This window comes from Calliphora vicina, chromosome 3 (genome assembly GCF_958450345.1).
Source record: "Calliphora vicina chromosome 3, idCalVici1.1, whole genome shotgun sequence".
In the NCBI taxonomy this organism is placed as follows: Eukaryota; Metazoa; Arthropoda; class Insecta; order Diptera; family Calliphoridae; genus Calliphora; species Calliphora vicina.
Window position 1 is genome coordinate 2,247,487 of NC_088782.1, and position 24,176 is coordinate 2,271,662.

Below are 24,176 nucleotides of genomic sequence, written 5' to 3' on the forward strand. Positions count from 1 at the left end.
ATTTATTTATGAATAAAGTATAAAATAAAATAATTACCAATAATTGTGGTGCCTTGGGATCAGCAGGATCTGGTAGACCGGATACTTCCTTGGTTTGGGTACCAGCCACAAACGATAAATCACTAGTACTAGAAGCTAAAAAGTATAAACATTACAAAAAAATTAAATATTATTTCATGTACAATTTAACTTTGAAACATAAAGATAATTAAAGCTAAAAAATCAATTATATAAGTATTTATGAAGGTTTAAGGGAAAACAAATGCATAAATATTCAACACAAAATTTTAATGATTTAAAATTAATTTTTATCGTCATTGAAATAAAAATGTGCTTGATTATTATAAAGACACCTAGACGTATGAGTACTTTTTTGTACGTCACTTAGGAATAAATATTAATCATACGCAGTGATTCACATCAATTAATTATTTTCTTCTACACATTTCAAAAAAACTGCAAAAATCATTTATTTCCTTAAGAGAAGTTCGTTAGCTGGATAAAAAGACTTCTTGTACTTTGCATTTTATAGAGATCTCAATTGATATAAAACAAGCAAAATATATGTGTTTGGTTGTCAGTTTTAGAGCATGATAAATTATTATAAAATCATTATTGAAACATTTATGTTGATATAAGTTAACTGCATGCACGTTACAACGTTTAGTTCTTCATACATAAGACTAAGTATCAATTTACATTTCCATCATCAACATCATTACCATTCATCCATCCATCTTTTCATCCGTTTAGACATTCATTCCCAGTCCTTTGTTTTCTTTAGTTTGTTCCACAATAATCAGCCTAAAGACTAAACATGCATATCGTCTTTTTTTTTTTTTTTGAGGAAAATTCAATTTCACCCTAAATATTTAGGATAGCTAACAATGCCAATTTTAGTTTAATATCTTATTTGGCTTTTTAAATCGTTTCGTTTAAACACAGACGTTCAAATGTTATCATATAAAATTACATATTTAACATGTTCACTTTGATATGGATATTAGGATGTTCCAACTAAAATGTTTTAAACTGTTTTAAGATAAAGATTCATCCAAAAGCAATGAAATTGGGTAACATACGAATTGAAGCCGAGAGACGATTTTCCGAATTGTCCGAAATGATGCTTGAACGCTATTAAAGAAAATCATTTTTGTACCAAATCATTTCTTGCAGTTAAATATGGATCCATTACAATAACCCAAAGCTTAAGAGATCGTATGTGAAGCCCATCCGACTACTATTTGCATCGATGCAGAACGCTTTCTCTGAGATATGCTTCACTATGGAACAGAGCATCTAATATTTGCTTGATTCGTTCTTGGCCTCAAAAGATGAGCCGTTCTTTAGGCTCGGAATCCATATGTTGCCAGTAAGATGGGAAAATGTCATAGCTAACAATGGCCATGTAGCAAAATAAAAGCTAACATTTTGCTAATCATTTAAAAAATGAATTGAAAAAATTATCTAAAGGCATTTTGTAGAGTCCGACTGAACATAGAATTTAAGAAGAGACACAAGTTATGTATATGATCCGAGTAAATAGAATACAAAAAACTTATATTTTATTGTAAAATATCTAGCATCCTGTAAAAATTTTTCCCTCATGTTCTAAAATTAATTGTTTTGGATTGGGTCGAATAAAGATTTTTTTGGTTGCAGCTTGAAATTAATTTTTATTCCGGATCTAAGGACTGAGATTGAAAAATTCTTAACATACATAAATGTCAATAAAAAATAAACCACTAAACTTACAGTTTTGATTTTTTTATTTGTTTGAAATATTATTACAATTTGCAAAAAAAAATATTTTTATAGTTCTAATACTAGTGATGAATTTTCGAACCTTTTCCGAAAACACTTCCATTAAGATTTTTATAGTGATTTCTGTCACATTGTTCGAACAGGTTGTCCGTCCATCTCCGTTTAAAATCTACCACACTTTTGGACACCTTTTTTCTGCTCTTAAATTCTCTTTTAACAAGAGCCTAATATCTCCTGGTACAAATACCATATTATTATTCTTTTACCACTCAAGACCTTGCTTACAATAGTGACGGATGCCAAATCAAGCCAAAAATAAGTGGACATATTAAAAAGTCTTATGAATGGAAGCATCCTCTTTTGTAAACATTTGTAAAAAATGTTTGGCTTCTTTTGCCCCAACTTGCCATACCAACAACTTTTTGAGCAAATGTTCTGCTTTTGGGTCCTAAACTTTTCTACAACATTCCCTCGATCATAAAAATATTTCCATGCCCTGTCTTTGGCCTCTAAATTTTAAGCAGAGTTCCTGTCAGGAACTTTTTTAGTCTTGTATGTTTTTAAACCTTTTACTTTTCGTACCAAATAGTCAGAGTACTGAGTTAACCGGATGCTTTCCTACAGGATTAGTTGGGAGCTCTTTTGAAAATACTTTATATTTATGGGCTTTAGAAACATCATGTGGACCATTCCTTCTACCTGAACCGGGCTTTCTATCAACGGAAAAGATCTCCCGATACTGTTTAATGACATTGGAATCAGTTTGAAGGCAGACCTTTGATTGTTTGGCCAACTTTTTGTAGGACCAAGATGGGTTTAGTTGAAAATATTTAATCATTTTAGTACGCACTTTTTCTCGTAACTCATTAACTTGATATTAAATATAATAACTGACTTTACAAAGGTAACATGACAGTTTTAATGAAAAACGTGTGTTAAGAATTTTTCGATCTCCGTCCTTATATACAATGGTATTCTTTCTATATTTCTATTGGTTTCTTTACGAGGAACTTCTCAATATAACAACAATTATTTTTAAAAAAATAATTTAATAGTGTAATTTTTACAGATAAGAGATATTCTTTTTTAACAGATCCATTCTTTAATCCAAAATGTAGGTGAAATTGTGCAAAATCATTTTCAAAATATTTGTTTTTTATTGTCTATTAATTCAAAGTGAATCCGACTACTTTGAAAATATTTTTCTGAGATAATGGAATTTTGAAAATTCAACTTTAAATTACACTGTCCACCAAATTGAGACTTTTTGATTGGCACAGAATAGCGACCCTATAATTCTGATAGGGCGTGTGATAGGCTGGTCTTAATTTTTTTTTACAGTGGGTCAAAGTTTAAATTTTTTGGATCGAAGGGAGCATTATACTAACTGAAAAAACTATTGTAAGTTAATGTCTGAGGGAATTCTTATTGTCAGAGTTATATTGTGGAATTTTATGGAAGATCTTGACCCTCTAGCTCCTCTCTTTAGGGGCCTTTTTTCCAGAAAATTAAAAAAAGTCCTTTCAAAAATGTCATTTAAGAATTAAAATATTCTACGAAAATTTTGGGGGTCACCAAAGTAACCTAACTATCAATGTGATATTTAATTCATTGCTTGTAATTAGTTTAAGTGATATTAAAGAAATTACATACATATGTATGTATTTATAAGTAGTGAAAGTTTATAATGGGCAATTTAGAGAAAACTATGTGAATTCATTTTAAAAACGAAAACGTTATTCGGATTAGCTTTACAGAATAGGGTTGGAATCTATATTTTTATACACTTTTACGTATTACATATATAAGTATTGTATGCATACTTTTGTAAGTCACTTATCTACACTCATGTTTCAGTTTGTGTAATTTTTATGCCGTTTTCATATGTATTTCAATTTGTTGAAATAAATGAATAGTATGTAAATTGCATGAATATCAGAGTATCTGAGGCCTATGCCAATGCTGGAGTGTAGCTGTGTCTTCCAAACGTATCATGTTTATTTATTTAATTTCTCTATCGAACCCTTATTGGCATCATTATGCCTTTTTTGTATTCGTTGCCGTCTGGTTAATAATAAATGAAGGACAAGGACGTTTTGTATTGCAGAAGAAATTTAAGAAATTCGTGCCAGCAGGCAGGCAGTCAAGCTATGTGAGGTGAGGTAGGTTGTGGTTCTTCATGTGGATGTTGTGTGATAGGACCGCATTAGAATTGATTGTATGTTAAACATACGTTTATGTATGTATTTATTTGATTAAGTATTTGATGAATGAATGTATAAGTGATTGTGTGGTAGAATGAATTTGAATTAAATTGTTTATTGTAACACATTCCTGGGAATAATCAAATCAATCATTTTATTAGGTTTTATATTGACATATTTCTTTTAGATCCTCCCCCAAAATCATCGTTTTCATCATATGTACATATTTTGTATTAAATTACAAATACAGGTATGTTCTGTAATCCACGTGATTTCAAATCACATACCGTTTTAAAATCACACGTGTGATTTGTGCCTGTTCTGTAAATCACACTGTTATTGTATTTTTCGGTGTGATTTTAAATTTTCGAAAGCACAAGAAAACAGCTGATTCGTTTATTTTAAATGTTTTGTTTTGCAAATAATTTTGTAGAAATATTAAAGTGAAAATAAAAAAAAAAATGAATGGAGCTTCTGTTATATCTTTAATTGAATTAAAAAGAATGGAATTACATTTTATAAACATTTTGCAAAAACTATGGCGCAAGCTCAACCACTATGTCAAAAAGAAAACAAAACAGCAAAGCTGCCACAGTACACAATTGCTTTTGGTTACCACTTGCTTCAACTTTGTTGCATTTTTTTTCCAATTTGCGCAAAAAACTTAACGCATATTGATAACTTATAATATAATCTAACAAATATTATAAATTTTATGACGAATTCTATAATTAATTTAAAGATATTGAACATATTTTAGACAGACATTAAAAATTTTAGTCTGGCAAGCTTCCATGTATTTTCGAAAATCATAAACAGCTGACAACTGAAAACAAACCTGAAACCACAAAAGAAATCACAAAAGCAAATAAACTTTTTACAGCAGAAAAGGTGTCTCTAGATTTTTATTAAATTTTAAGTGTTTTTTTAATAAAACAAGTAATTCTATAAGAAAATTAATAAAGGACATATTGTTTAATTTATTTAAATAATTTATTTTAATATTTTCCATGCAATAGCCGCAGAAATAACCAAGTGATTTGAAAACATTAGTGACTTTGTTGAACGTTTTAAAATCACAAAATTATGTGCTCAGAACACCTTTTATGTGATTTCAAACCACTTTTATAAAATGTGATTTGCAGAACATACCTGATAAGTATGTTTTTATTTTTTTTTTCATTTCGCATTAGTACTTTCTACTCTTAAAATTTACAGTCAGCTGCACAAAAAGTAAATGTTTGATTAAGTAACATTTCCGCATAAAATTCGATTAATCAACCTTAATTACATAAGTACATATACATATCATAAATATTTGTGAAAACAAAATATAAATAAAGGGTATTTTTTTTACAGTGGCTTGAGGATTATCATCGCTCTAAATGCGGCAATTATGTTTATTGACTTAGCCGTTTAACCAAAAGTGTGCTTCATTACTGAACAAAACTTTCAATTGAAAGGTGTGTGAAAACTTGACATTCAGGTTACATTAATGTCATAAAATTATCTAATTAATAAAGCCAAACGAATGGCTTTATGTTTTATTTCAATTTAAAGTTCATCGCCTCTATAAGAAACACCCTTTATAAAGTATAAATATGGTTGAACAGTCACGGAATTTCTTAAACAAATTGAAAGTACCTTGCAGGCCAATGGGAGATATTATTAATTTTCCTGCATGTTTTTTTTTTCTAAAATTATCTTTTATGATCTCATTAGTTTTGACATAATTTCCCCTATGACACATCTTTAGCTTGTCAGTCCTCAGGTCGGTTTTTTATACATATTTAAATAACAGCATGAAATATTTATGTTTGTGTAGTGCAACTTGAACAAGAATAAAATAATTTTAAAAGTAAATAAAGTTGATGACCACTTCTAGTTTCTAAATATATATATTTTACAGCAGGTTTTTGTTTCAAGTGCAATGTATTTTAAGTTTATCATTTACATTTCTAAATAAGCCTATTTGTTTAATTCTCTTTTATTTTTGCAATGCAGACAAAACAAATGCTACCAGATAAATGAGAAATGTTTTTTTTTTATTTTCTTCAATATTTACATATTTTTGTGATGTAAGAAACGAATGTGTCAGAAATACATTCAACATAATGTTTAAATGATAACATGTGAACTAATTAGGACGGTTCATATTATGATGAACAAGGTCATCGCATTATACAAAATTGGCTTAATTATCAGAAATAAATAAAGCCTAGTTCAAAATTTCTAAAATTATTATGATATGATAGACGCATTAATGATATGTTTCTTTGTTCAATTACACAGTACAACATTTTTCAGTTCATTGCTTTGTGACTCAATTCTGACAATTGCACGTGAAAGTAGCCCCAAAAATAAGAACTTCTGCATCATTAGTTTTGTCAAGCTGGCTGTATTAATAATTTAATGGCAATACGAATTTTTTTGCTCAAGGTGGATTTTTATCCCTTTTTTTATGTATATTTTAACAAGGTTATATCTCGGTATACCCTACGAAATATCTCTTTTGTGTCTAAAGCAAAAATGTTCATTTTTTTAAATTTTTTACCAATTTTTTCATCTTTTTTGCTCAATAACTGGATTACAAATCCAATTATGGACCGATCACCATGAAATTGTCAGAATTGAGTCCCAATTTTAATATGAAATTGAAAATAACTCAAATAAAATTTATCACTTCTATTTGAAATAGGGAAAATTTTGAAATTTTTAATTTAAATTAAAGAAATATGAAACAAAAAATAATGTGTTACGGTCCAACAGGAATACCTTGGAAATGCAGAGCGGTTTGGTGAAATGATGTTGTATGCTGTGTAGGATTTATGGCAGGGTCTCACATGCCAAATATTTGACGAAAAAGACGTAACCACTAAATCAAATATATTCGATTTCTTTTATTTATTTCAAAAACGTAGGATGATTTATTTCATTTGATGCAGTTTGATTTTACAAAACACTCGTAAGAGTAAACAACGTCAAATAAATTTGTACTAAAAAAAAGTGGTTATGCTTTTTTGAGCAAATATTTGCCATGTGTGACAACCTACCCTTAGAATCATTAATTCATTTTTATTCATTATTCCCAACACCACCATAGTGGTGAGGCGGCATTGAGTTCATGCTGATGTTTGTAATGCCCAAAAGTATTAACCCAACGGCCACCTTAAAGTATGGGTACATTCGTAAATGCAGGAAATTTGTGCACCACTGATGCAATGACCTGCAAACTTTTGCTACAGTAAACTAAATGATGCGATGGTTGCATAAATTTGCGGCATCACTGACAACAATTTGCATTAAAAAAATGTTGACGTAAATCAATGATGACTGCATTTACGAACGCACCCTATACCTATCGAATCAGTTTATGTACATTAGAGTGACAGCCGATTTTTTTTGAAGATTTCAAAGAGTGCCGGGTGTAATATTGTGACACTAGGCCTAAAAATTAAGTGCTGAAAATTTGAGCCAAATCGAAGTGCAGATATATGCAAAATTTTACTATTTATATGAAATAAATAGGTGAAACTCGTTAACTTTCTGCACTGTTTTCTAGAAATATGTAGATTTATTTATATTAATGAATATAACAATAAAGAAGTTTTTTTTGGAAATTAACCCTGTATCTCCTGTGGGTCAAAATGACCCAAAAACTGTATTTTCGCCAAAATTCCGAAAAAATGCAAATTTTTCAGTTTTTGTAAAAATGTTGCTACTAAATAAATACTTTTGCAATTGAATGCAAAAGAATCGAAATATGTACGTAATTATCGTTGTAATGAGATTTAAATGACAAAATTTGGTTAAAATATGTTAAAGTTATTAAAAATTCGCCAGACCATTAATGTGTATCAGGATACTTGAACAAGAAATTTAGGAAAAAAATTAACATATTTCGAGAAAAATTAAAATAAAAGCTAATTTTTATTTATTTCGTAGAATACCGTTAACCTATTCGCAGGTATGGCCAAAAAAAAATATTTTTTTTCATGGCTGTTTCGAATCTCCATTTTCAAATTTTTAAAAATTTTGTTAAACAAATTTCAGAATTTTTTGATCATCACATTGGGATTTATTGAGATCATAATAGGTAATAAAAATATGTAAAAATTATGTCAATACCTCTTACAGTTTTTCCGTACCTGCGATTTTCAAGAAAAACTAATTTTTTTACCATATTTTGGCGAATGAGCCCAATTTCCTTGCTGTTATTAATTTTAAGTAAAACCTGTTCAGAATATTATAGTCCGGGTAATTTTAAATATAGTCTGAAACTTTTACTGAAATCGGAAGACGTTAACCCTTAAAACGTGAAGGTCAAATGTCTAATTTTTCAATATTTGGAATTTCTAATGAAAAGATAGCAAAATGTTATATATTTTGGGCCGATTTTGGTGTAACTTAAGAAAAATATTACATGAAGTTTAGTATTTATAACAACAGCACAAATATATGAAAGCCTCGTCTCTCCTACATCAGAGAGATTTACGGTGGGAGTGTTAATCCTCAATTTGACATTACTTTTGATTATGTACCAAATATATAAATAGGGTTAAGTATTGGATAATAGAGACTTAATCGTAATAGTGTTGTTGGAGAGTTGCCAAAATTGTATGTAGACGACTGTGGCAAGGGGCATTGTCACATACTAGACCGAGTTCGGAAAACTAAATCTTCTTTTCAATCAAGATCGGAAGAGTTTCTAATTTTTATTTAAAATATTCTCTATTTTTTTGAATTTTCTCAATTTCGGAATATAAATTGAAATGTCCCTAACTTCAGATTTTATAGCAAATTTTCCTAAATTCAATTTGAAATTCTTAATTTTATTTAGAATTTTCTCAATTACAATTTGATATTCTCAATTTCATATGGAACTTTTTAAATTTCAATAAAAAATGGTGTAGTTTGACTGTTTGTCCTATAGCATTTTTCAAGGAAATTAAGAATTTAAAATTTAAGTTCAACAAAATTTCAAATGAATTTAAGAATCTAAAATTTTAATACTTAAGTCATTCTATGAATTCTATTTTATTTTGCTTTGAATAAATAAAAAGTAAATGATTGATTTCCCTTTGGCATTGTTAATGGTCTTATAAGTACAAGCAAATATCAGCTTTTGTTATGTAAGAAAACCAGTTTTCGAATACAAAAGACATAAAGACATATGTGAAGCAAATAAAAGAAAAAATTGGTTTATGTTCTTAAATACTTATTTTTATTATAGAAGTTTTTTATACATATGTAGATATGTATTGTATATATGGCTGTAATGGAATCCCTTAGTAAATATAATATGACATGATAAATAAAATATAAACAAATTAAAGTACTATACTCGGCCATGCCGAATCTTATATACGCTTATCTTTAAAATCTTTTTAAATCTGACTAGTAGCTCTGAAAACGATCAACGCAAATCAAAATATGTCCATAACTTATTTGCTGCCTTAGATAACTAATGTCAGCAATTTTTACAATCTATCAGTGAGTAGTTACATATGGTTTAAAGTTTAAACAAACTTGGAAACTTTTATCCGAAATTATTGATTTGAAACTAATATTAATAGATTATTAGATCCATTTAATCCATTATCCATTTATTGCATTCGTAAATTCTTTTAAAAAATATTTGGAAATATAGACGATGTTCATTTTGTTCAATGGACATTATAAACAGGTCCAATTTCGTCATATGTTCCATGTTTATTCATCGTTTATCGTTATTAAAGAACTACATTTTTGCATTTATCTTCAATTTATGATTTTGACAAATAAATTTTAACTTTTTTAAAAACAAAATTCAAATACTAGAATTTCTTATGAATCGCAATATTGTTCTCCAGAACGGGTTCTATAAGTAGTGACGATATCACTAGTTCTAGAATCGGTTCTTGTTAAAGTCGATCTAAAACTAGTGATTTTGAAACAAGTTCTGAAAATATAACTGGGAAAGATTTTAATTGGTGTAGGGTTTTTTTAATACAAAAATAAACGCACACAATGCAACTTTATGATAAATGATATGGAAAGTTGTAACAAATTTCTTTGAATTGTGTTCTACCTTATTTTCCGTGAAAAGGTATTGCCTACACGCAGAGAAAAAATGTAGTTGTCCATGGTTACTGTAACCATTTAAATAGTGATACATGTTTTTTAACAATATTATAGTCACAGTAACTATATACATGATTGTGTCACACTACTATTTACATGGTTGTGGTAACCATAATATGGTTAATTTACGATTCACATGATTGTGTCAACCATAATATGGTTAATTTGCTATTCACATGATTGTATCAACCATATATGTATATTGTTACAGTAAACAAGTATATGTTTGTGACAACCATTTATATGATGAATAATTTTATCATAATATGTTGTTCACAGATTATGATATCCATAAGCCGAGAGCAACATAATATGGTAAGTCCTTCATCATATGAATGGTTGTCACAAACATATACTTGTTTACTGTAACCATATACATATATGGTTGATACAATCATGTGAATAGCAAATTAACCATATTATGGTTACCACAGCCATGTAAATAGTTGTGTGACTATAATATTGTTAAAAAACTTGTAACAATACTGAAATGGTTACAGTAAACATGGACAACTATATTTTTTTCTCTGCGTATATATGAATGTATTTTGTTAACGTTGAATAACAAATTAAATTTATTTCAAAATTATTTACGGTTTTTATTCGTTGGAACATAAAATTTTCATATGGATTTATTTAAATTTTTCATATTCCATACATAAAGTCCAACATAACATTTCAAATACATACATACGTAAAAAAATTTATATTTTAACATCATCCCACACTTACTCTTTATTTTCAAATTCCAACGAATTGAAAATCTCTGTTAGCTTTCAACTGACTATTTTTTTATCTAGAGGTTAATTTATAAAATATGTACATGGAAAAAATTGCGTGCTTGTAACTTAATATTATTTCCTATAAAAATGTTTCACTGAAAAGTCTAAAAGATTCGACCATGTTCGACATGTTCATAGGTAGTATTTTTTAGCTTGATGGTTTTAAATTATTGTAGTATCAACTTTCTTTATAAAAATGTGAATAGTTGATGACTTTAAGGAAGGATTTTTTTGTTATTAGTATATGGTAAAATTTTTCTTATAAAAAAGAAAATAAAAAATAAATTTATGAAGTTTTTCTGTAGTTTATCTATTTTGCAATTTAATATGCATAAATTAATAAAATTACAGTTTCGAATGAATTTTCTATGAAACTGATTTTTTTTTTTGTCATGGTTAGTAATAATTACATTGATTGTGCTTTAAAGTTATAATCGTTTAGAGAAAACTTTCTTCATTATATGCAAAACTACTTGCATGATATGCAGGAAAACGTAGATGTAGAAAACATAAAATTCTTAAGTGAAGAATTCAGCAATAAACTGTTATTTAATAAAAAAAAAATTATTTTGAATTTTTAAGAATATAAAATAAAAGAGAAAATGTGAAATATTATACAAAGTGTGCAATATTTATATAAAGTAAAGCTACTTGGTATGCAGCTAAAATGTTGTAATTTTAAAACTTCTTCCTTTTTTTTCTGTTGGAATACTAAGGACTGAGATCGAAAAATTCTTAATATATATAAATGTTAATAAAAATTAAACAACTAAACTTACAGTTTCGCTTTTTTTTATTTGATTGAAATTATTTTTACAATTTACAAAAAAAAAAAAATATATATTTTTATAGTTCTAATCACTAGTGGTGAATTTTCGAACCTTTTCCGGAAACCCTTCTATTAAGGTTTTTATCTCCGTTTAAAATCTACCACACTTTTGGACGCTTTTTTGTGCTCTTCAATTCTCTTTTAACAAGATCCCAATAACTATACACTGGCCTCAGCTCCAGGCAGATTGGAGAATTGGCCTCTCCTAGTACAAATACCACATTATTCTTCTTTTACCACTCAAGACCTCGCTTAACATATTGACGGATGCCAAATCAGTCTTATGAATGGAAGCATCCTCTTTTGTAAACATGCCTTGATGTAAATTTCGGTATTTATAGAGCCCTTTGTATTCTTGGTATTGTTGCCATACCAAGAACTTTTTGGAAACATTTTCTGCGGACAAGATCTCCCGATACTGCTTAATAACATTGCAATCAGTTTGACGACAGATATTTGATTGTTTGGCCAAGTTTTTGTAGGACCAAGTTGGGTTTTGTTGAAAATATTTAATCATTTTAGTACGCACTTTTTTCTCGTCACTCACTTTAAACAGTTTAAGAACAAATGAATATAAATGGCATTAAACATAATAACTGACATGCTTTACAAGGGTAAATTGATAAAAAAAAAAATCAAATAACGTGTGTTAAGAATTTTTCGATCTCAGTTTTTATATATAGAAACATATATTTATGGTGTTTTCTTTTCTGACACAAAATGTTGCCTATATATTGTGTACCATTTATTAAATGTTACTCATACTCTCATAATGTGTTGCATTTTTAACGATCACAATAGAACAAAATCATTACCATTTATGCAATTTTTTTTTATGTAGCTACTAAATATTAAAAAACTATACTTTTTGCTTACAAAAAAAGTGCTGCATTTCTAACCCTTTGATAAAATTGAGGGTGAAACATGTAGCATATATTCAGGGTTTTAGGGTAACATTATTAGAAAAGAACACGACCAAACTACATTTTTTTCAGAAAAGAACACAAAGAAGGGTAAAAGGCAGAATAAATGCAGCATTTATACCAGAAAAGAAAACACCATTAGTTTAATAAGGTAGCAATCACACTTAAATTTTAAATTTCATGAAAATTTATTGAAATATTTCATATTTATTGTTGAGCTAATATCAAAATACCTACAGTTCTATTCAAATTTAATCATCTAAATATGATTATGGATTTACTAACAACTAAAAATGCAGCTGATTATTATTACAGATTATTTAATTTTTTATAACTTTTTATTAAACTTTTTATAAAATCACTTACCTTTTGTTAATTTAATATCATTTTCAGTGTTTGTTATTTCAGCAGCATCTATTTTTTGTTTCATTGATTACAGATTGATGAAGTGCGGCATTACACATGGCAAGAGTGATGTATTTTTTTGTTATTTTTTTTTGGAGCAAAATTATTTGATTGTGCCACAAAATATAATAAATTACATAAATACATATGTATATACAGGTGCAGAATCAAAATTCAATTGTTGTTTATAGTTGATTTTAGAAAAAGAGGTCATGCAAAATATAAAATAAAGAAATATTTATGTATTAATAAAATTTCTACAGATATTAAGTATTAAATTAAACATGCTTTAAAGTTTAAACTAACAATCAATGCACAAGGACATTGAATAATAGATTTTTACTTTACTACAATTTAAAATAACTTTGAAATAAGATGGGAATAAGAAGACAGTTTTGTATAACCATTTGCATATAATACAAACTTAAACTTATTAAGTAAATAAATGTATTATTCTGGTTATATGTAACAATTTAAAAAAGACATTGAACTGGAGTTCTTCAGTTGTCTAAGATCTAAAGTTAGGAATACTTTTAAAACTTTAAGTTGTAATAAACTTGCCTTTAAGTTAGAAATAGGTGACCTTTTTTCTTTTACTTAAAGTTACCTTTCACTATTTCGAACTTAAAGGCAAGTTGTAATAATGGTCCTTAATATTACACTTATTATTATTACTTTTTAAACTTTAAATATTACAATCATTTAGAATATTTCAAATTTAAACAAGTGTGGCTTAAAATATTATAAGTATATACAATTATTATATTGCAGTAATATATTTAAATAATAATGATTAATAATCAAATAGTATATCGACTTATAAATTGAATAAAATAATTGTAATAATCTTTAAATTTATTAAATTATACATTTAGTTGACATTTAACACAAGTCTCTATTTGTCTGTACAAATGTCTTTGATTCTGTCTGAGTTTTGTACAAAATTTTTTGGTTAGATATCCCTTGATAAATGTTTTGTTTGTTTTTTACCAAATTCTGTATTTGTTTTATGATATTGAAACATACATACATATGTAATTTAAGTACATACATACATATTTACTAGCATCTGTTAAGGTACTTGGTACATACGTAATCATTAGAGTGGTCCCGTTTGTATGGAGTTGTCGATGTTCGCAACTAAAAAGAAATTTTTTCCAAAGGATTTTAATAATAGATCTCGTCGTATTAAAAAGAAGTACCTTTCCGGGAAGACATTTGTAGTTATGGCCCATTGAGTTTAAATTGGTGTTGGAAGGATTTTGTACATTTTGAATATAAACAAGTAAGAGAGCTGTGCCGAATCTTATATACCCTTGACCAGAGTATACTTTAAAATAATATTTTTAAATAGTTTTAGGTAAACAAAATTTTTATTTTTTAAAGAAAAGGTTTTTTTTAAATTTTTTTTTTAAATTTATTGAAACAAATTTTTTTGGCGAAAAAAAAATCGGGTTAAAAATTATTTTTCCCGATTTTGACCCATTGTAGGTCCAACTTACTTTAGCTTTATATACATTGTTGCAATTGACTTTGAAATATTTATCCATATTGTCTATATTAATGACTTAAGGTACGGTCACACACAGCTAATATTTGACGTTTATCGTCAAATATTTCATTGCCTGAATCTGACCACAAATAAAATTTAGAGCAAACAACAAAACAGATGATTTTAGTCAAACAAAATTATTTGTCGGCAAACAAAATATTTTCTTAATGTGAACAAAGTGTGACCACTAGCTACATAAATACCTAAAAAATATATAATTTGATCTTGCAAATATTTTTAAGGTTAAAGCACTTATTTCGAATTGTAAAGTAATCATTTTATTAGAGATTTATTGAATTTTGTTATCATATATTGAATTTAATTTTTCACTTTTTGTTTGACCAAACAGCTGCGAAAAAGAATCAGTAAATATATTTGCCGTGTGGTCACACTATATCAAACACTTTCATAAAATAATTGTTTGATCAAATAGAAAAAAACAGAAAATTATTTGCTCAGCATGGCGGAAAAATAAGAGGAGATTATTTAAATATTTTTCGTACTAAATTAAAGACACAAATTCACAATTTTTTTTTAAACATAAATACATATTCAATATTTCTTGAATATTTGTTATTTAAATTATTTTCACTAAATAATTGCATCAATAAATGAAGTCTTCTTCTTCACATAAAAGTCATTCAGCCTAGGATGACATACTGGGAGAAAAACTAATTGAAGACATGAAGTCTATGTTGCGATTTTTGCAATTTTATGCGAGTTATATTTTTATACGTTTAACATAGTCTGATGTTTGATTATTTTTTATTTATACATGGAGTTTGTCTATTTTCAAAATTTAAAATTGCTCATATGTACATATGGAATATTAAGTGAAATTTTATATAGATTGAATTTAAAATCAAAGAAAATTTGTTTTTACATACATAAATAGTATGAATTGATTGTAATTAAAAAATAATTCTTAAACATCTGTTTATCTTTTAATTCTGTTTTACTGTTTAATTTTTTTTTTACTGCAGAAGAAGAATATGTCTAATAGCATTTTTCACTTTTCTGATTTTAGTATCATACAAAAATTTTTATTATAAATTTTTATATAATGCGATTGAATTGGAATTAATTAAAAATTTATGTAAAAAAGGTAAACATTTCCATAAAATTTAACAATATTTGTGAACATGTTCTTATTCTGAATGAAAAAAGTTTGGAAAAAGTCGTGTTCGATTAATAATATGTATTAAAAAACCAATAAGCATTTTTACTGGAATTCAAGTTGATAGCAAGTGTAATTCAAGCCTTGAGTTATAGTCAAGCAATTGAATTACAGTTGTATTACACTTTATTTCAATAGCATTCTCCAGTAAAAAGGAAACATAAATTCAAGCCATATGTTTTTTGTTTGAAAAATATTTAATATTTCAAATATTTTTCAAGTATAAAACATGATTATATTTCCATGATTATATTTCCATTCAATTTCAATTATGAATTGTGATAGTAATATAATTTAATAAATAAACATTTAATAATTATATTATTAAATTGTTCAAGCTTGTGTTCTTTTCGCGATTTGTTTTCATTATTTAGCGATTTTTAATTTAAGATATAGCAACACTACTTTTGCGATAACACATGATGCAACAGCTGTTATTTGACGCTGTTTGATCTTGCAAATGAATTGCAAGATCAAATAAAAAAATACCCAAAATGCAGGAAAATATTTGCTGTTTAGTGGTCACACATTGGTCACATTACAAGAATGTTTTCATATTGGCAAATAAATTTGTTTGACCAAATTCAGCTGTTTTCTTGTTTGCAGTGCAAAAATATTTTGTGTTCAAACTAGAAACATAAAATATTTGACGCTTAAATAAAAGTACTGAAATTTCAAAATTCTTTCAAATGTAAAGCAAAATCTGGTAATATTTTACTTTCTAGAAATGTCTTTTTTATTGATGAAAGAAATTAAAGTTGTTTTGCAGCTTTATTTAATAATTATTTAGAACAAATATTACCATAAATCTGACCACAAGTCAAATATATTTTCCCCTTTGTGTGTTTGATAGTATTTCGGTGTAGTTTGATTAAACAAATATGGCAAATAAATGTGTACAGTGTGAACACAAAATCAACCCATGAATTATTTGATGTAGTTTTGATCAAACACATGAAACATCTTGTGTCAAATAATTTGCGTAGTCTGACCCTACCTTTAATAATCCATAGATCAAAAATAGCCCAAAAATCGAGATTATCCCGGTTTTTTCTTTATATCTCAGCCATTTGTGGGCCGAATTTGTCGATTTTAAATAGCAACCGAGCTGGAAGAATTTCCGATATATTAATGTATGAATCAACATACAGACGGACATGGCTATATCGACATCGCTATCTATAACGATCCAGAATATATATACTTTGTGGGGTCGCAAATGAAAAATGTAGAAATTACAAACGGAATGACAAACTTATTCTTGCTTCTTCACTTGCCACTCATGGTGAAGGGTATACAAATGTCTGACCAACATAGAATAGGTATCGTTGGTTGTCAAAAAAAAAACCACACACCACATTGATATGCATTCGCGACATCGAAAAACAAAATGCTGAAAATTTAAGCAATATCGGATAAACTAAAGTAATACGACTGACCCACTGTGGTTCCAGATCAAAATCTAAGTGGACAAAATTATTTGGCGCTCTTTTTATATAGAATTGGTGTCTCCGATTCCAAAAAAAAATGTTTAAAAGATCAATATAAACTTTTTTTTCAAGTTAAATAAAAAAATACGTTTTCATGTGTTTCTGAAACTAAATTTTTAAAAAGATCTGTATTTACTATATTTCAAGTTACAGTAGGGACTAGATATATAAAAATCAATAATAGAAAAAAATATTTCTAAAAATTCCATTCCGTAAAAATTACAAAAAAAAGTATTTCGGCGGATGCTGGCGGCTACAATTTTTTTACAAGGACATTTCTCAGAGGTTACTTTAAATGATGTATATAGTCATTGGACGGGCTTCGACGGTCTTTTTTTTGGCAAGCTATATAATATTCTTAGAAAAAAATATTAAATATCAGTTTATTTGAGACCCAAGTTTAAAGGACTATAACAGGAAAATGGAGAGGCCCATAAATATAAGATATACAATTAATAAAAGCCTATATCAATGTTTATTTATGTTTTGAAGTATGGATTTCTATATGGTAAAACAATTGAGATATATGTAATTTAGTAAAACAGTAAAATATTTAAAAAAAATTAACGAAAATATGATTCAAAATTTTTGGAACTTCTGGTTCTTCTGTCGAGAAAACTAAAAAACTTCGTTTTTCCAAATTCTGAAGATACCGATTTTTATAATTTTGTCCACCTAGATTTTGATTTGGAACCACAGTGCGACCTACCCTAAAACAGTTTTATCAAACAAAGTTCTGACAACCTAATAACCTATAAACTTTATCAAGTTTTCAGGGTTTGGAAGCATCGAAAATGTATTGCTTCATAAAACAAATTTTCTGAACCTGTTTCTAATCATTTTGATTCAATTTTAATAATATTTATTCAAATTTTGTAGAATAGAGCAGAATGTTTATAGTTAAACTGTTTTGCCAAATTTAAACATAAAATGCACAAATTACCCAGATATGAATCAGCTGGTTCCAGTAATATGGCAATAGAAAACAAACAAAAGTAAATGTCAATATGGTTGTGTGACAAATGTCACTCTCGTTGAATATTGAAAATTGTATTTTTTCTCTTGCTCTGCATACCACAACCATTGAATAGTGGTAGTATAACGGCAAAATAACCATACGGTTCAATAATTTTTTTTTGTGTAAATTGAGTTAAAATGTTTAGAAATTATTTAAACATATTCACAATTTGAAAAAGTCTAAAAAGAATTTTGTATTTAGATCTCTAACACCTAATCCTAAAACATACATTTTCAGAAATGGAAAAACAAACACTTCTTTTTGTTACGAACATTTTGGGGACCTCCTTAAGGTCTGCCTGTCTGTCTGTCTGTCTCTTAAAAAATACTATAAATATTTATTATAGTTATTACTTCAAAGACTTGTCAAAGAAAGTAATCTTATTTATTATAAATAACTAAATAAATATTAAAATTATTTACCTTGTGATACATTGCGACTTAGTGAATCCATGCTGCCACTTAAACCATTTTGTGCGCTACGTTCCACGGAATTTAGATCAGCTGAACTTTCGTTGGGTTGCAGGGTGCGTGGCACATCTAAAATGTTTCTTTGTGCACAGCTTTCATCTCCCAGAATTTGCGAACAATCCAGACCTTCTGGCACACGTAATATAGCAACGGATAAGTACATGTCCAATGCCTATGAAATTAAAATAGAAATAATAATAATTTTACTATAAACACCACAAATAGGTATGTTTTCTTTTTGTCAGTACTTTAAATTTATCATCTGCAATTTGGATAAGAATAATAAAATTGAAATGAGCTCAATTTATTATAGTTAAGCCTAACAATTGGGGCACATTTTGATTCTCAGATATGGCCAAAAAAGTGTGACATTTGAAAATATATTTGCCAAAAATCCATATTAATTTTTTGTTTAAATTTTGTCGCTTTAATTAAAGACATATTCTGAGTGAATATAAATCAACAATAATTAGATAAATATTTATCGCAAAACATACATATGTAAGAGAACACATATTGATATCAGCATATTTTTTGTCTAATGACAATTCCTACTATTAGGTTACATACATAATTCCGATAATTTCTAAATTTTTCTCATTTCTCACTCATTTTACTCACCTTGTGCATGATGTTAAAGTATTGATTTAAATCTTTATGTTCACATGTCTGCCAATCCGCTTTGTAGCCCATTAATAAAATATTGGGCTTGAGTTTGCCAATGCCAGCAGCCTAAAATGTAAAAGAAAAAATAACCATAAAGAAAAGTTAAAGGAAAAGGTCATTAATCAAAACTGAAATTGTAAAAAAGGAACAATAAAAAGTTGCAAAATAAATAAGAAACATTTAGTGTAATGACCTCTGACAAGGACTTCTTGGGAATTAAAGCCTGTGGCAATACGTTGAAATAACACTTCATTTTTCATTTTGATTATGGCCAAAAACTCATCCACACACAGCGGAAGAATACACAGGAGAGTGTTTTTCATTTAAACACTGTATTAATATTTAAATATCAACTTGTCTCTCGACGTCTAAGTAACTAACCTGCATTAAGGCTCTTGTGCCAAATTCGAAATCTTCGCCATCCACCAAGGAATAGAAACCTTTAACACGATGACGACGGAACCATGACGTAGCACGTTCCTGCAAATAATTACGATAACGTTGTGAACTTGAGCCACGCAATACGTGACCGCACACCATCAGCGATAAGTTCTTGGTGAGCATGTAGGCAAAGTCAACAAGTACGGGACGCGTGTTTGGCAAACCGGATAAGACTAATATTTGCGGACGATAGTTTTTCACATGCTCCTCAACATTGTTCAATTGTTGCACTGATAACAAGGCATTCTTGTACGTCTGTGCCTGTGTGGTGGAGCCCCAATTGACGTCTGGCTTCCGATAGGCAACAATTAAGTACAATGCCAATACAACGGAAAATGTAATCAAAGCTGTTGCCCACGATATCAAGAACATCACAGCCACACACAGTATAGAGCCCACGAGACTTAGCCACATGTTGTAGTACTGCCAAAAAAAAAAAAAACAAACAAAACAATAAGGAGGAAGAAATTAATAAAATTGATGGGAAAAATTTACACCATTTCCAATAGTTATGTAGACATATGAGATTTATTCAAACAATTTATTGTGATTATTGATCTAGAGGCGAAGGTGAGAGACTAAAATATTAAAAATAATTACCATAGAATAGAATAAATACATAGAACGGAAGGATAGAGAAATGTCAACGGAAACATTTAAATTACTCTTTTTACACATATAGGAGATACAATAGCCAAATACATGACTTTTAGTTTTGGCTCACAGTTACCTATCTACTTGTCATCTATAAAAATCTCACAAATCCTAAAGGTACGGTTAATATTTGAGGAGCCGCAGAACAAAAGATACTTTTTCGATTTTTTTTACAAATTGATTTTTTGGTTTATTTATTTATATTTGGTTTGAAATCTTCTAAAAAAAATAAATTTCCCAAAATTTTAAAATTTTCCAAAAAGTACCTTTTGGTACTTTGCTAAAGAAATTTATTTGCCGATAAGTAAATATTTTTGTAATGTGACCATTAAACAGCAAAGCTTTTTCACCATTTTGGGTCATTTTTATTTGACCTAGCAAGTCATTTGTAAGATCAAACAGTGACAATTGCGGCATCGCAAATAATGAAAAAGACAAAAAATAATACATATTAATGTTTTTTTGTTTTTTTATTTGTATTTAAATAAGGAGTGAGATCGAAAAAATCTTCAACATTCATAAATGTTAATAAACCTACAGTTTTGATTTTGGAATTGGATTGGAATCATTATTACAACTTTTTTTATTATTTTTGTAGTTCTAATCAATAGTGATGAATTTATGAACCTTTTCCGGAAACCCTTCCACTAAGGTTTTGTAGTACTTTCTGTCACTTTGTTTGAACAGGTAGTCCATCTCCGTTTAAAATCTACCACACTTTTTATGCTCTTCAATTATCTGTTAACAAGATCCCAATATATCTCCACTGGCCTTAGCTCCAGGCGGTTTGGAGGAGTTGCCTCTATTGCTACAAATAACACATTATTATTTTTGTACCACTCAAGACCTTGCTTACCATAGTGACAGGATGCCAAATCAGGACAAAATCAGGATACATTAAGAAGTCTTATGAATGGAAGCATCCTATTTTGTAAACATTCCTTGATGTAAATTTCGGTATTTATAAAGCTCTTTGTAACAAATGTTTGGCTGCTTTTGCCGCAACTGCATACCAAGAACTTCTTGGGAAAATTTTCAGCTTTTGGGTCCTAAACTTTTCTACCACATTCCCTTGAGCATCAGCAACATAAAAATATGGACCCGGAAGCTGCGAAATTGAGCTCTTTTGAAAATGCTTTCTACTTATTGGCTTTAGAAGCATCATCTGGATCATTCCTTCTACATGAACCGGGTTTTCTATCAACTGACAAGTTCTCACGATACTGTTAAATAACATTGGCATCAGTTTGACGGCAGACCATTCATTGTTTGTCCAATTTTGTGTAGGGTTTTGTTTTTTCTAGTCACTCATTTTAATCAGATTAACAACAAATGAACATAAATAACATTAAGCATAATAACTGACATACTGACATACTTGGGTTAAAAGTTTTAATGAAAAACGTGTGTTAAGGTTTTTTCGATCTCAGTCCTTATTAGCCTTGTTGGACCTTACCTTAAGGCTAAAACAACAATAAAATATGTAAATTGATTGACATGTACTTTGCTGATCCATTAGTCAGAGTTTTGACAGCAGACTTGCGTTTTTTTCACTCAGCAACGCTGTCAATAACATAACTCATGCGTGCAACATCAAAATACATGAAAATCAATGTATTTTTTTTTTTGTTAATTTACGAGAGATTAATTATTTTTAATACTTCGCCTCCAGTTGTTATTTATATTATTTAAAACGTTCTTAGTAACATTTTAAATAACATTAATACCAATTATCCAATAAAACATTTTAGTTTTTGTTTAATTTCTTTACAGAAAATATGAAATCGAATTAGCTTTAGTCCGTATGAAATAACATGGAAATGGTGAACAGACTTAATATGTATATCAATTTAAGTTATATGAGATGGTATTTGGTTACAATGAATACAAAACTAAATACATACTTTAAATGTTGGACGCCAACCGACGGGTTTGGCTAAACTGGCATGGAATGTACTAAAGTTGATCAACATATAAGCTGCCAAAAAGAAATTCGATATAAGTGGAGCAATGAGATTTAGTTCACCAATTAATATGAAACTATAAAAGCCAAAAGCAACCACAAATTTAACAGCCATCAGAAATTCAATGCCAGCAGCAGCATAATTGTATAATAAGCAGGAAACCAAAAAAAGAAAATACAAATAATTAAACATAGATTAAAGATTAATTATAATAATACTCTTTCCAGGAAGAAACATTTTTTTTGTCAATTGGGTATTGCATACTTACGCTACAGCAATTACAAATGTCAAAACGTAACCACGAACTGGCTCATTATTCTTGCCAAAACCCTTGGCAAACCATACGATTTTTGGATAAAGCTCATCTTTGCACAGAGCCTACCATAAACCAAACATAAGTAAATAAATAAATAATAATAATTAATTTTTTTTGTTGATTACAATCTAGATAAAGTTGTAATTGAATTGTTGCTGTTGGTGGGAATAACAAATGGTGTTTTTTTTTTACCTGGAAAACTTTTGGTGCTGACACTAAACTGGCCAGAGCTGAGGATAAAGTGGCCGCAAAACAGCCAGCATAGATTAAGGGACCGAAACCCGATACTAATTCAATTACTTGAAATGAATTCTGCAGACCATAATGGCAGGGAACTGAAAAATAATGATAAAAGAATATGACCAAATAAGAAAGAATATTTCACAGGATAATTAATAATTTTAAAAAGGATTTTTGCTCTTTTTTATTTTCTTTGTAGTTATTATTGAATAGGGGATGATGTACTACTTCGTGCTTTGAGTTTAAATCAATTCCATAGAGAGGCCAGAACTAGTATAAGCTAAGTAAAGTTGATTTTGAAGGTTATTAAAGGGTTTTGTTTAGGAATTTAGTAATTGGAATGTTGTTTTTTTATGACAAATGACATCTGATTTATAAGAACATATAAACATTATGGCAGACACATTTGTATACAACAGAAATATGTAAGTTGAAATGGTTATGTTTTGTGGGGTGAATTTAAACAACATTTTTTTTGTTATATTTTTGTCAAATATTATAGAGCTTTAGAGAAGTAATATAAAAAAAAACACATAAAAATATATTAAATGTTGCAACATGTTACAGAAATAAAATATGTTGCAGCAACATGTTTACAGAAACAAAATATGTTGAAGCAACATGTTTACAGAAACAAAATATGTTTTACGAAAACAAAATATGTTGCAGCAACATGTTTACAGAAACAAAATATGTTGCAGCAACATGTTTACAGAAACAAAATATGTTGCAGCTACATGTTTACGGAAACAAAATATGTTGCAGCAACATGTTGACAGAAACACAATATGTTGCAGCAACATGTTGACAGAAACACAATATGTTGCAGAAACATGTTTACAGAAAAATATGTTGCAGCAACATGTTGACGGAAACAAAATTTGCTGCAGCAACATTTTTGTAGAAAAACATGTTGCAGCTACATGTTGACAGAAACAAAATTTGTTGCAGCAACATGATTACAGTATAAAATATTGAGCAAACGCGTTTAGATAAAGATTAGCAACATGTTTGTAAAATAAATTTTACCCAAAATGTAGTAAAATTTTTATTTTTAATCGCTGAATGAATTTATTTCCATAGACTATTTCAAAATGTTATTACTAATACCTAATTCTATTGAATTCCCATGTTACCATGAATTTCAGTTTGAAATTG

At 28.5% G+C, this 24,176-nt stretch overlaps 1 protein-coding gene across 1 annotated transcript in view; it reads right to left on the minus strand.

The window, feature by feature from the left end:
* Ncc69 (sodium chloride cotransporter 69) overlaps positions 1-24,176 on the minus strand; it is a 153,994-nt gene that overhangs the window by 4,445 nt on the left and 125,373 nt on the right. Inside the window, exons 10-17 of the mRNA XM_065503348.1 lie at positions 22,971-23,113; positions 22,731-22,840; positions 22,403-22,538; positions 19,785-20,267; positions 19,359-19,469; positions 18,690-18,909; positions 12,992-13,039; positions 38-135 (exon numbers count right to left, since the gene is read on the minus strand). Coding sequence (XP_065359420.1) covers positions 38-135; positions 12,992-13,039; positions 18,690-18,909; positions 19,359-19,469; positions 19,785-20,267; positions 22,403-22,538; positions 22,731-22,840; positions 22,971-23,113 — 1,349 coding nt within the window. The remainder of the gene's footprint in view (positions 1-37; positions 136-12,991; positions 13,040-18,689; positions 18,910-19,358; positions 19,470-19,784; positions 20,268-22,402; positions 22,539-22,730; positions 22,841-22,970; positions 23,114-24,176) is intronic.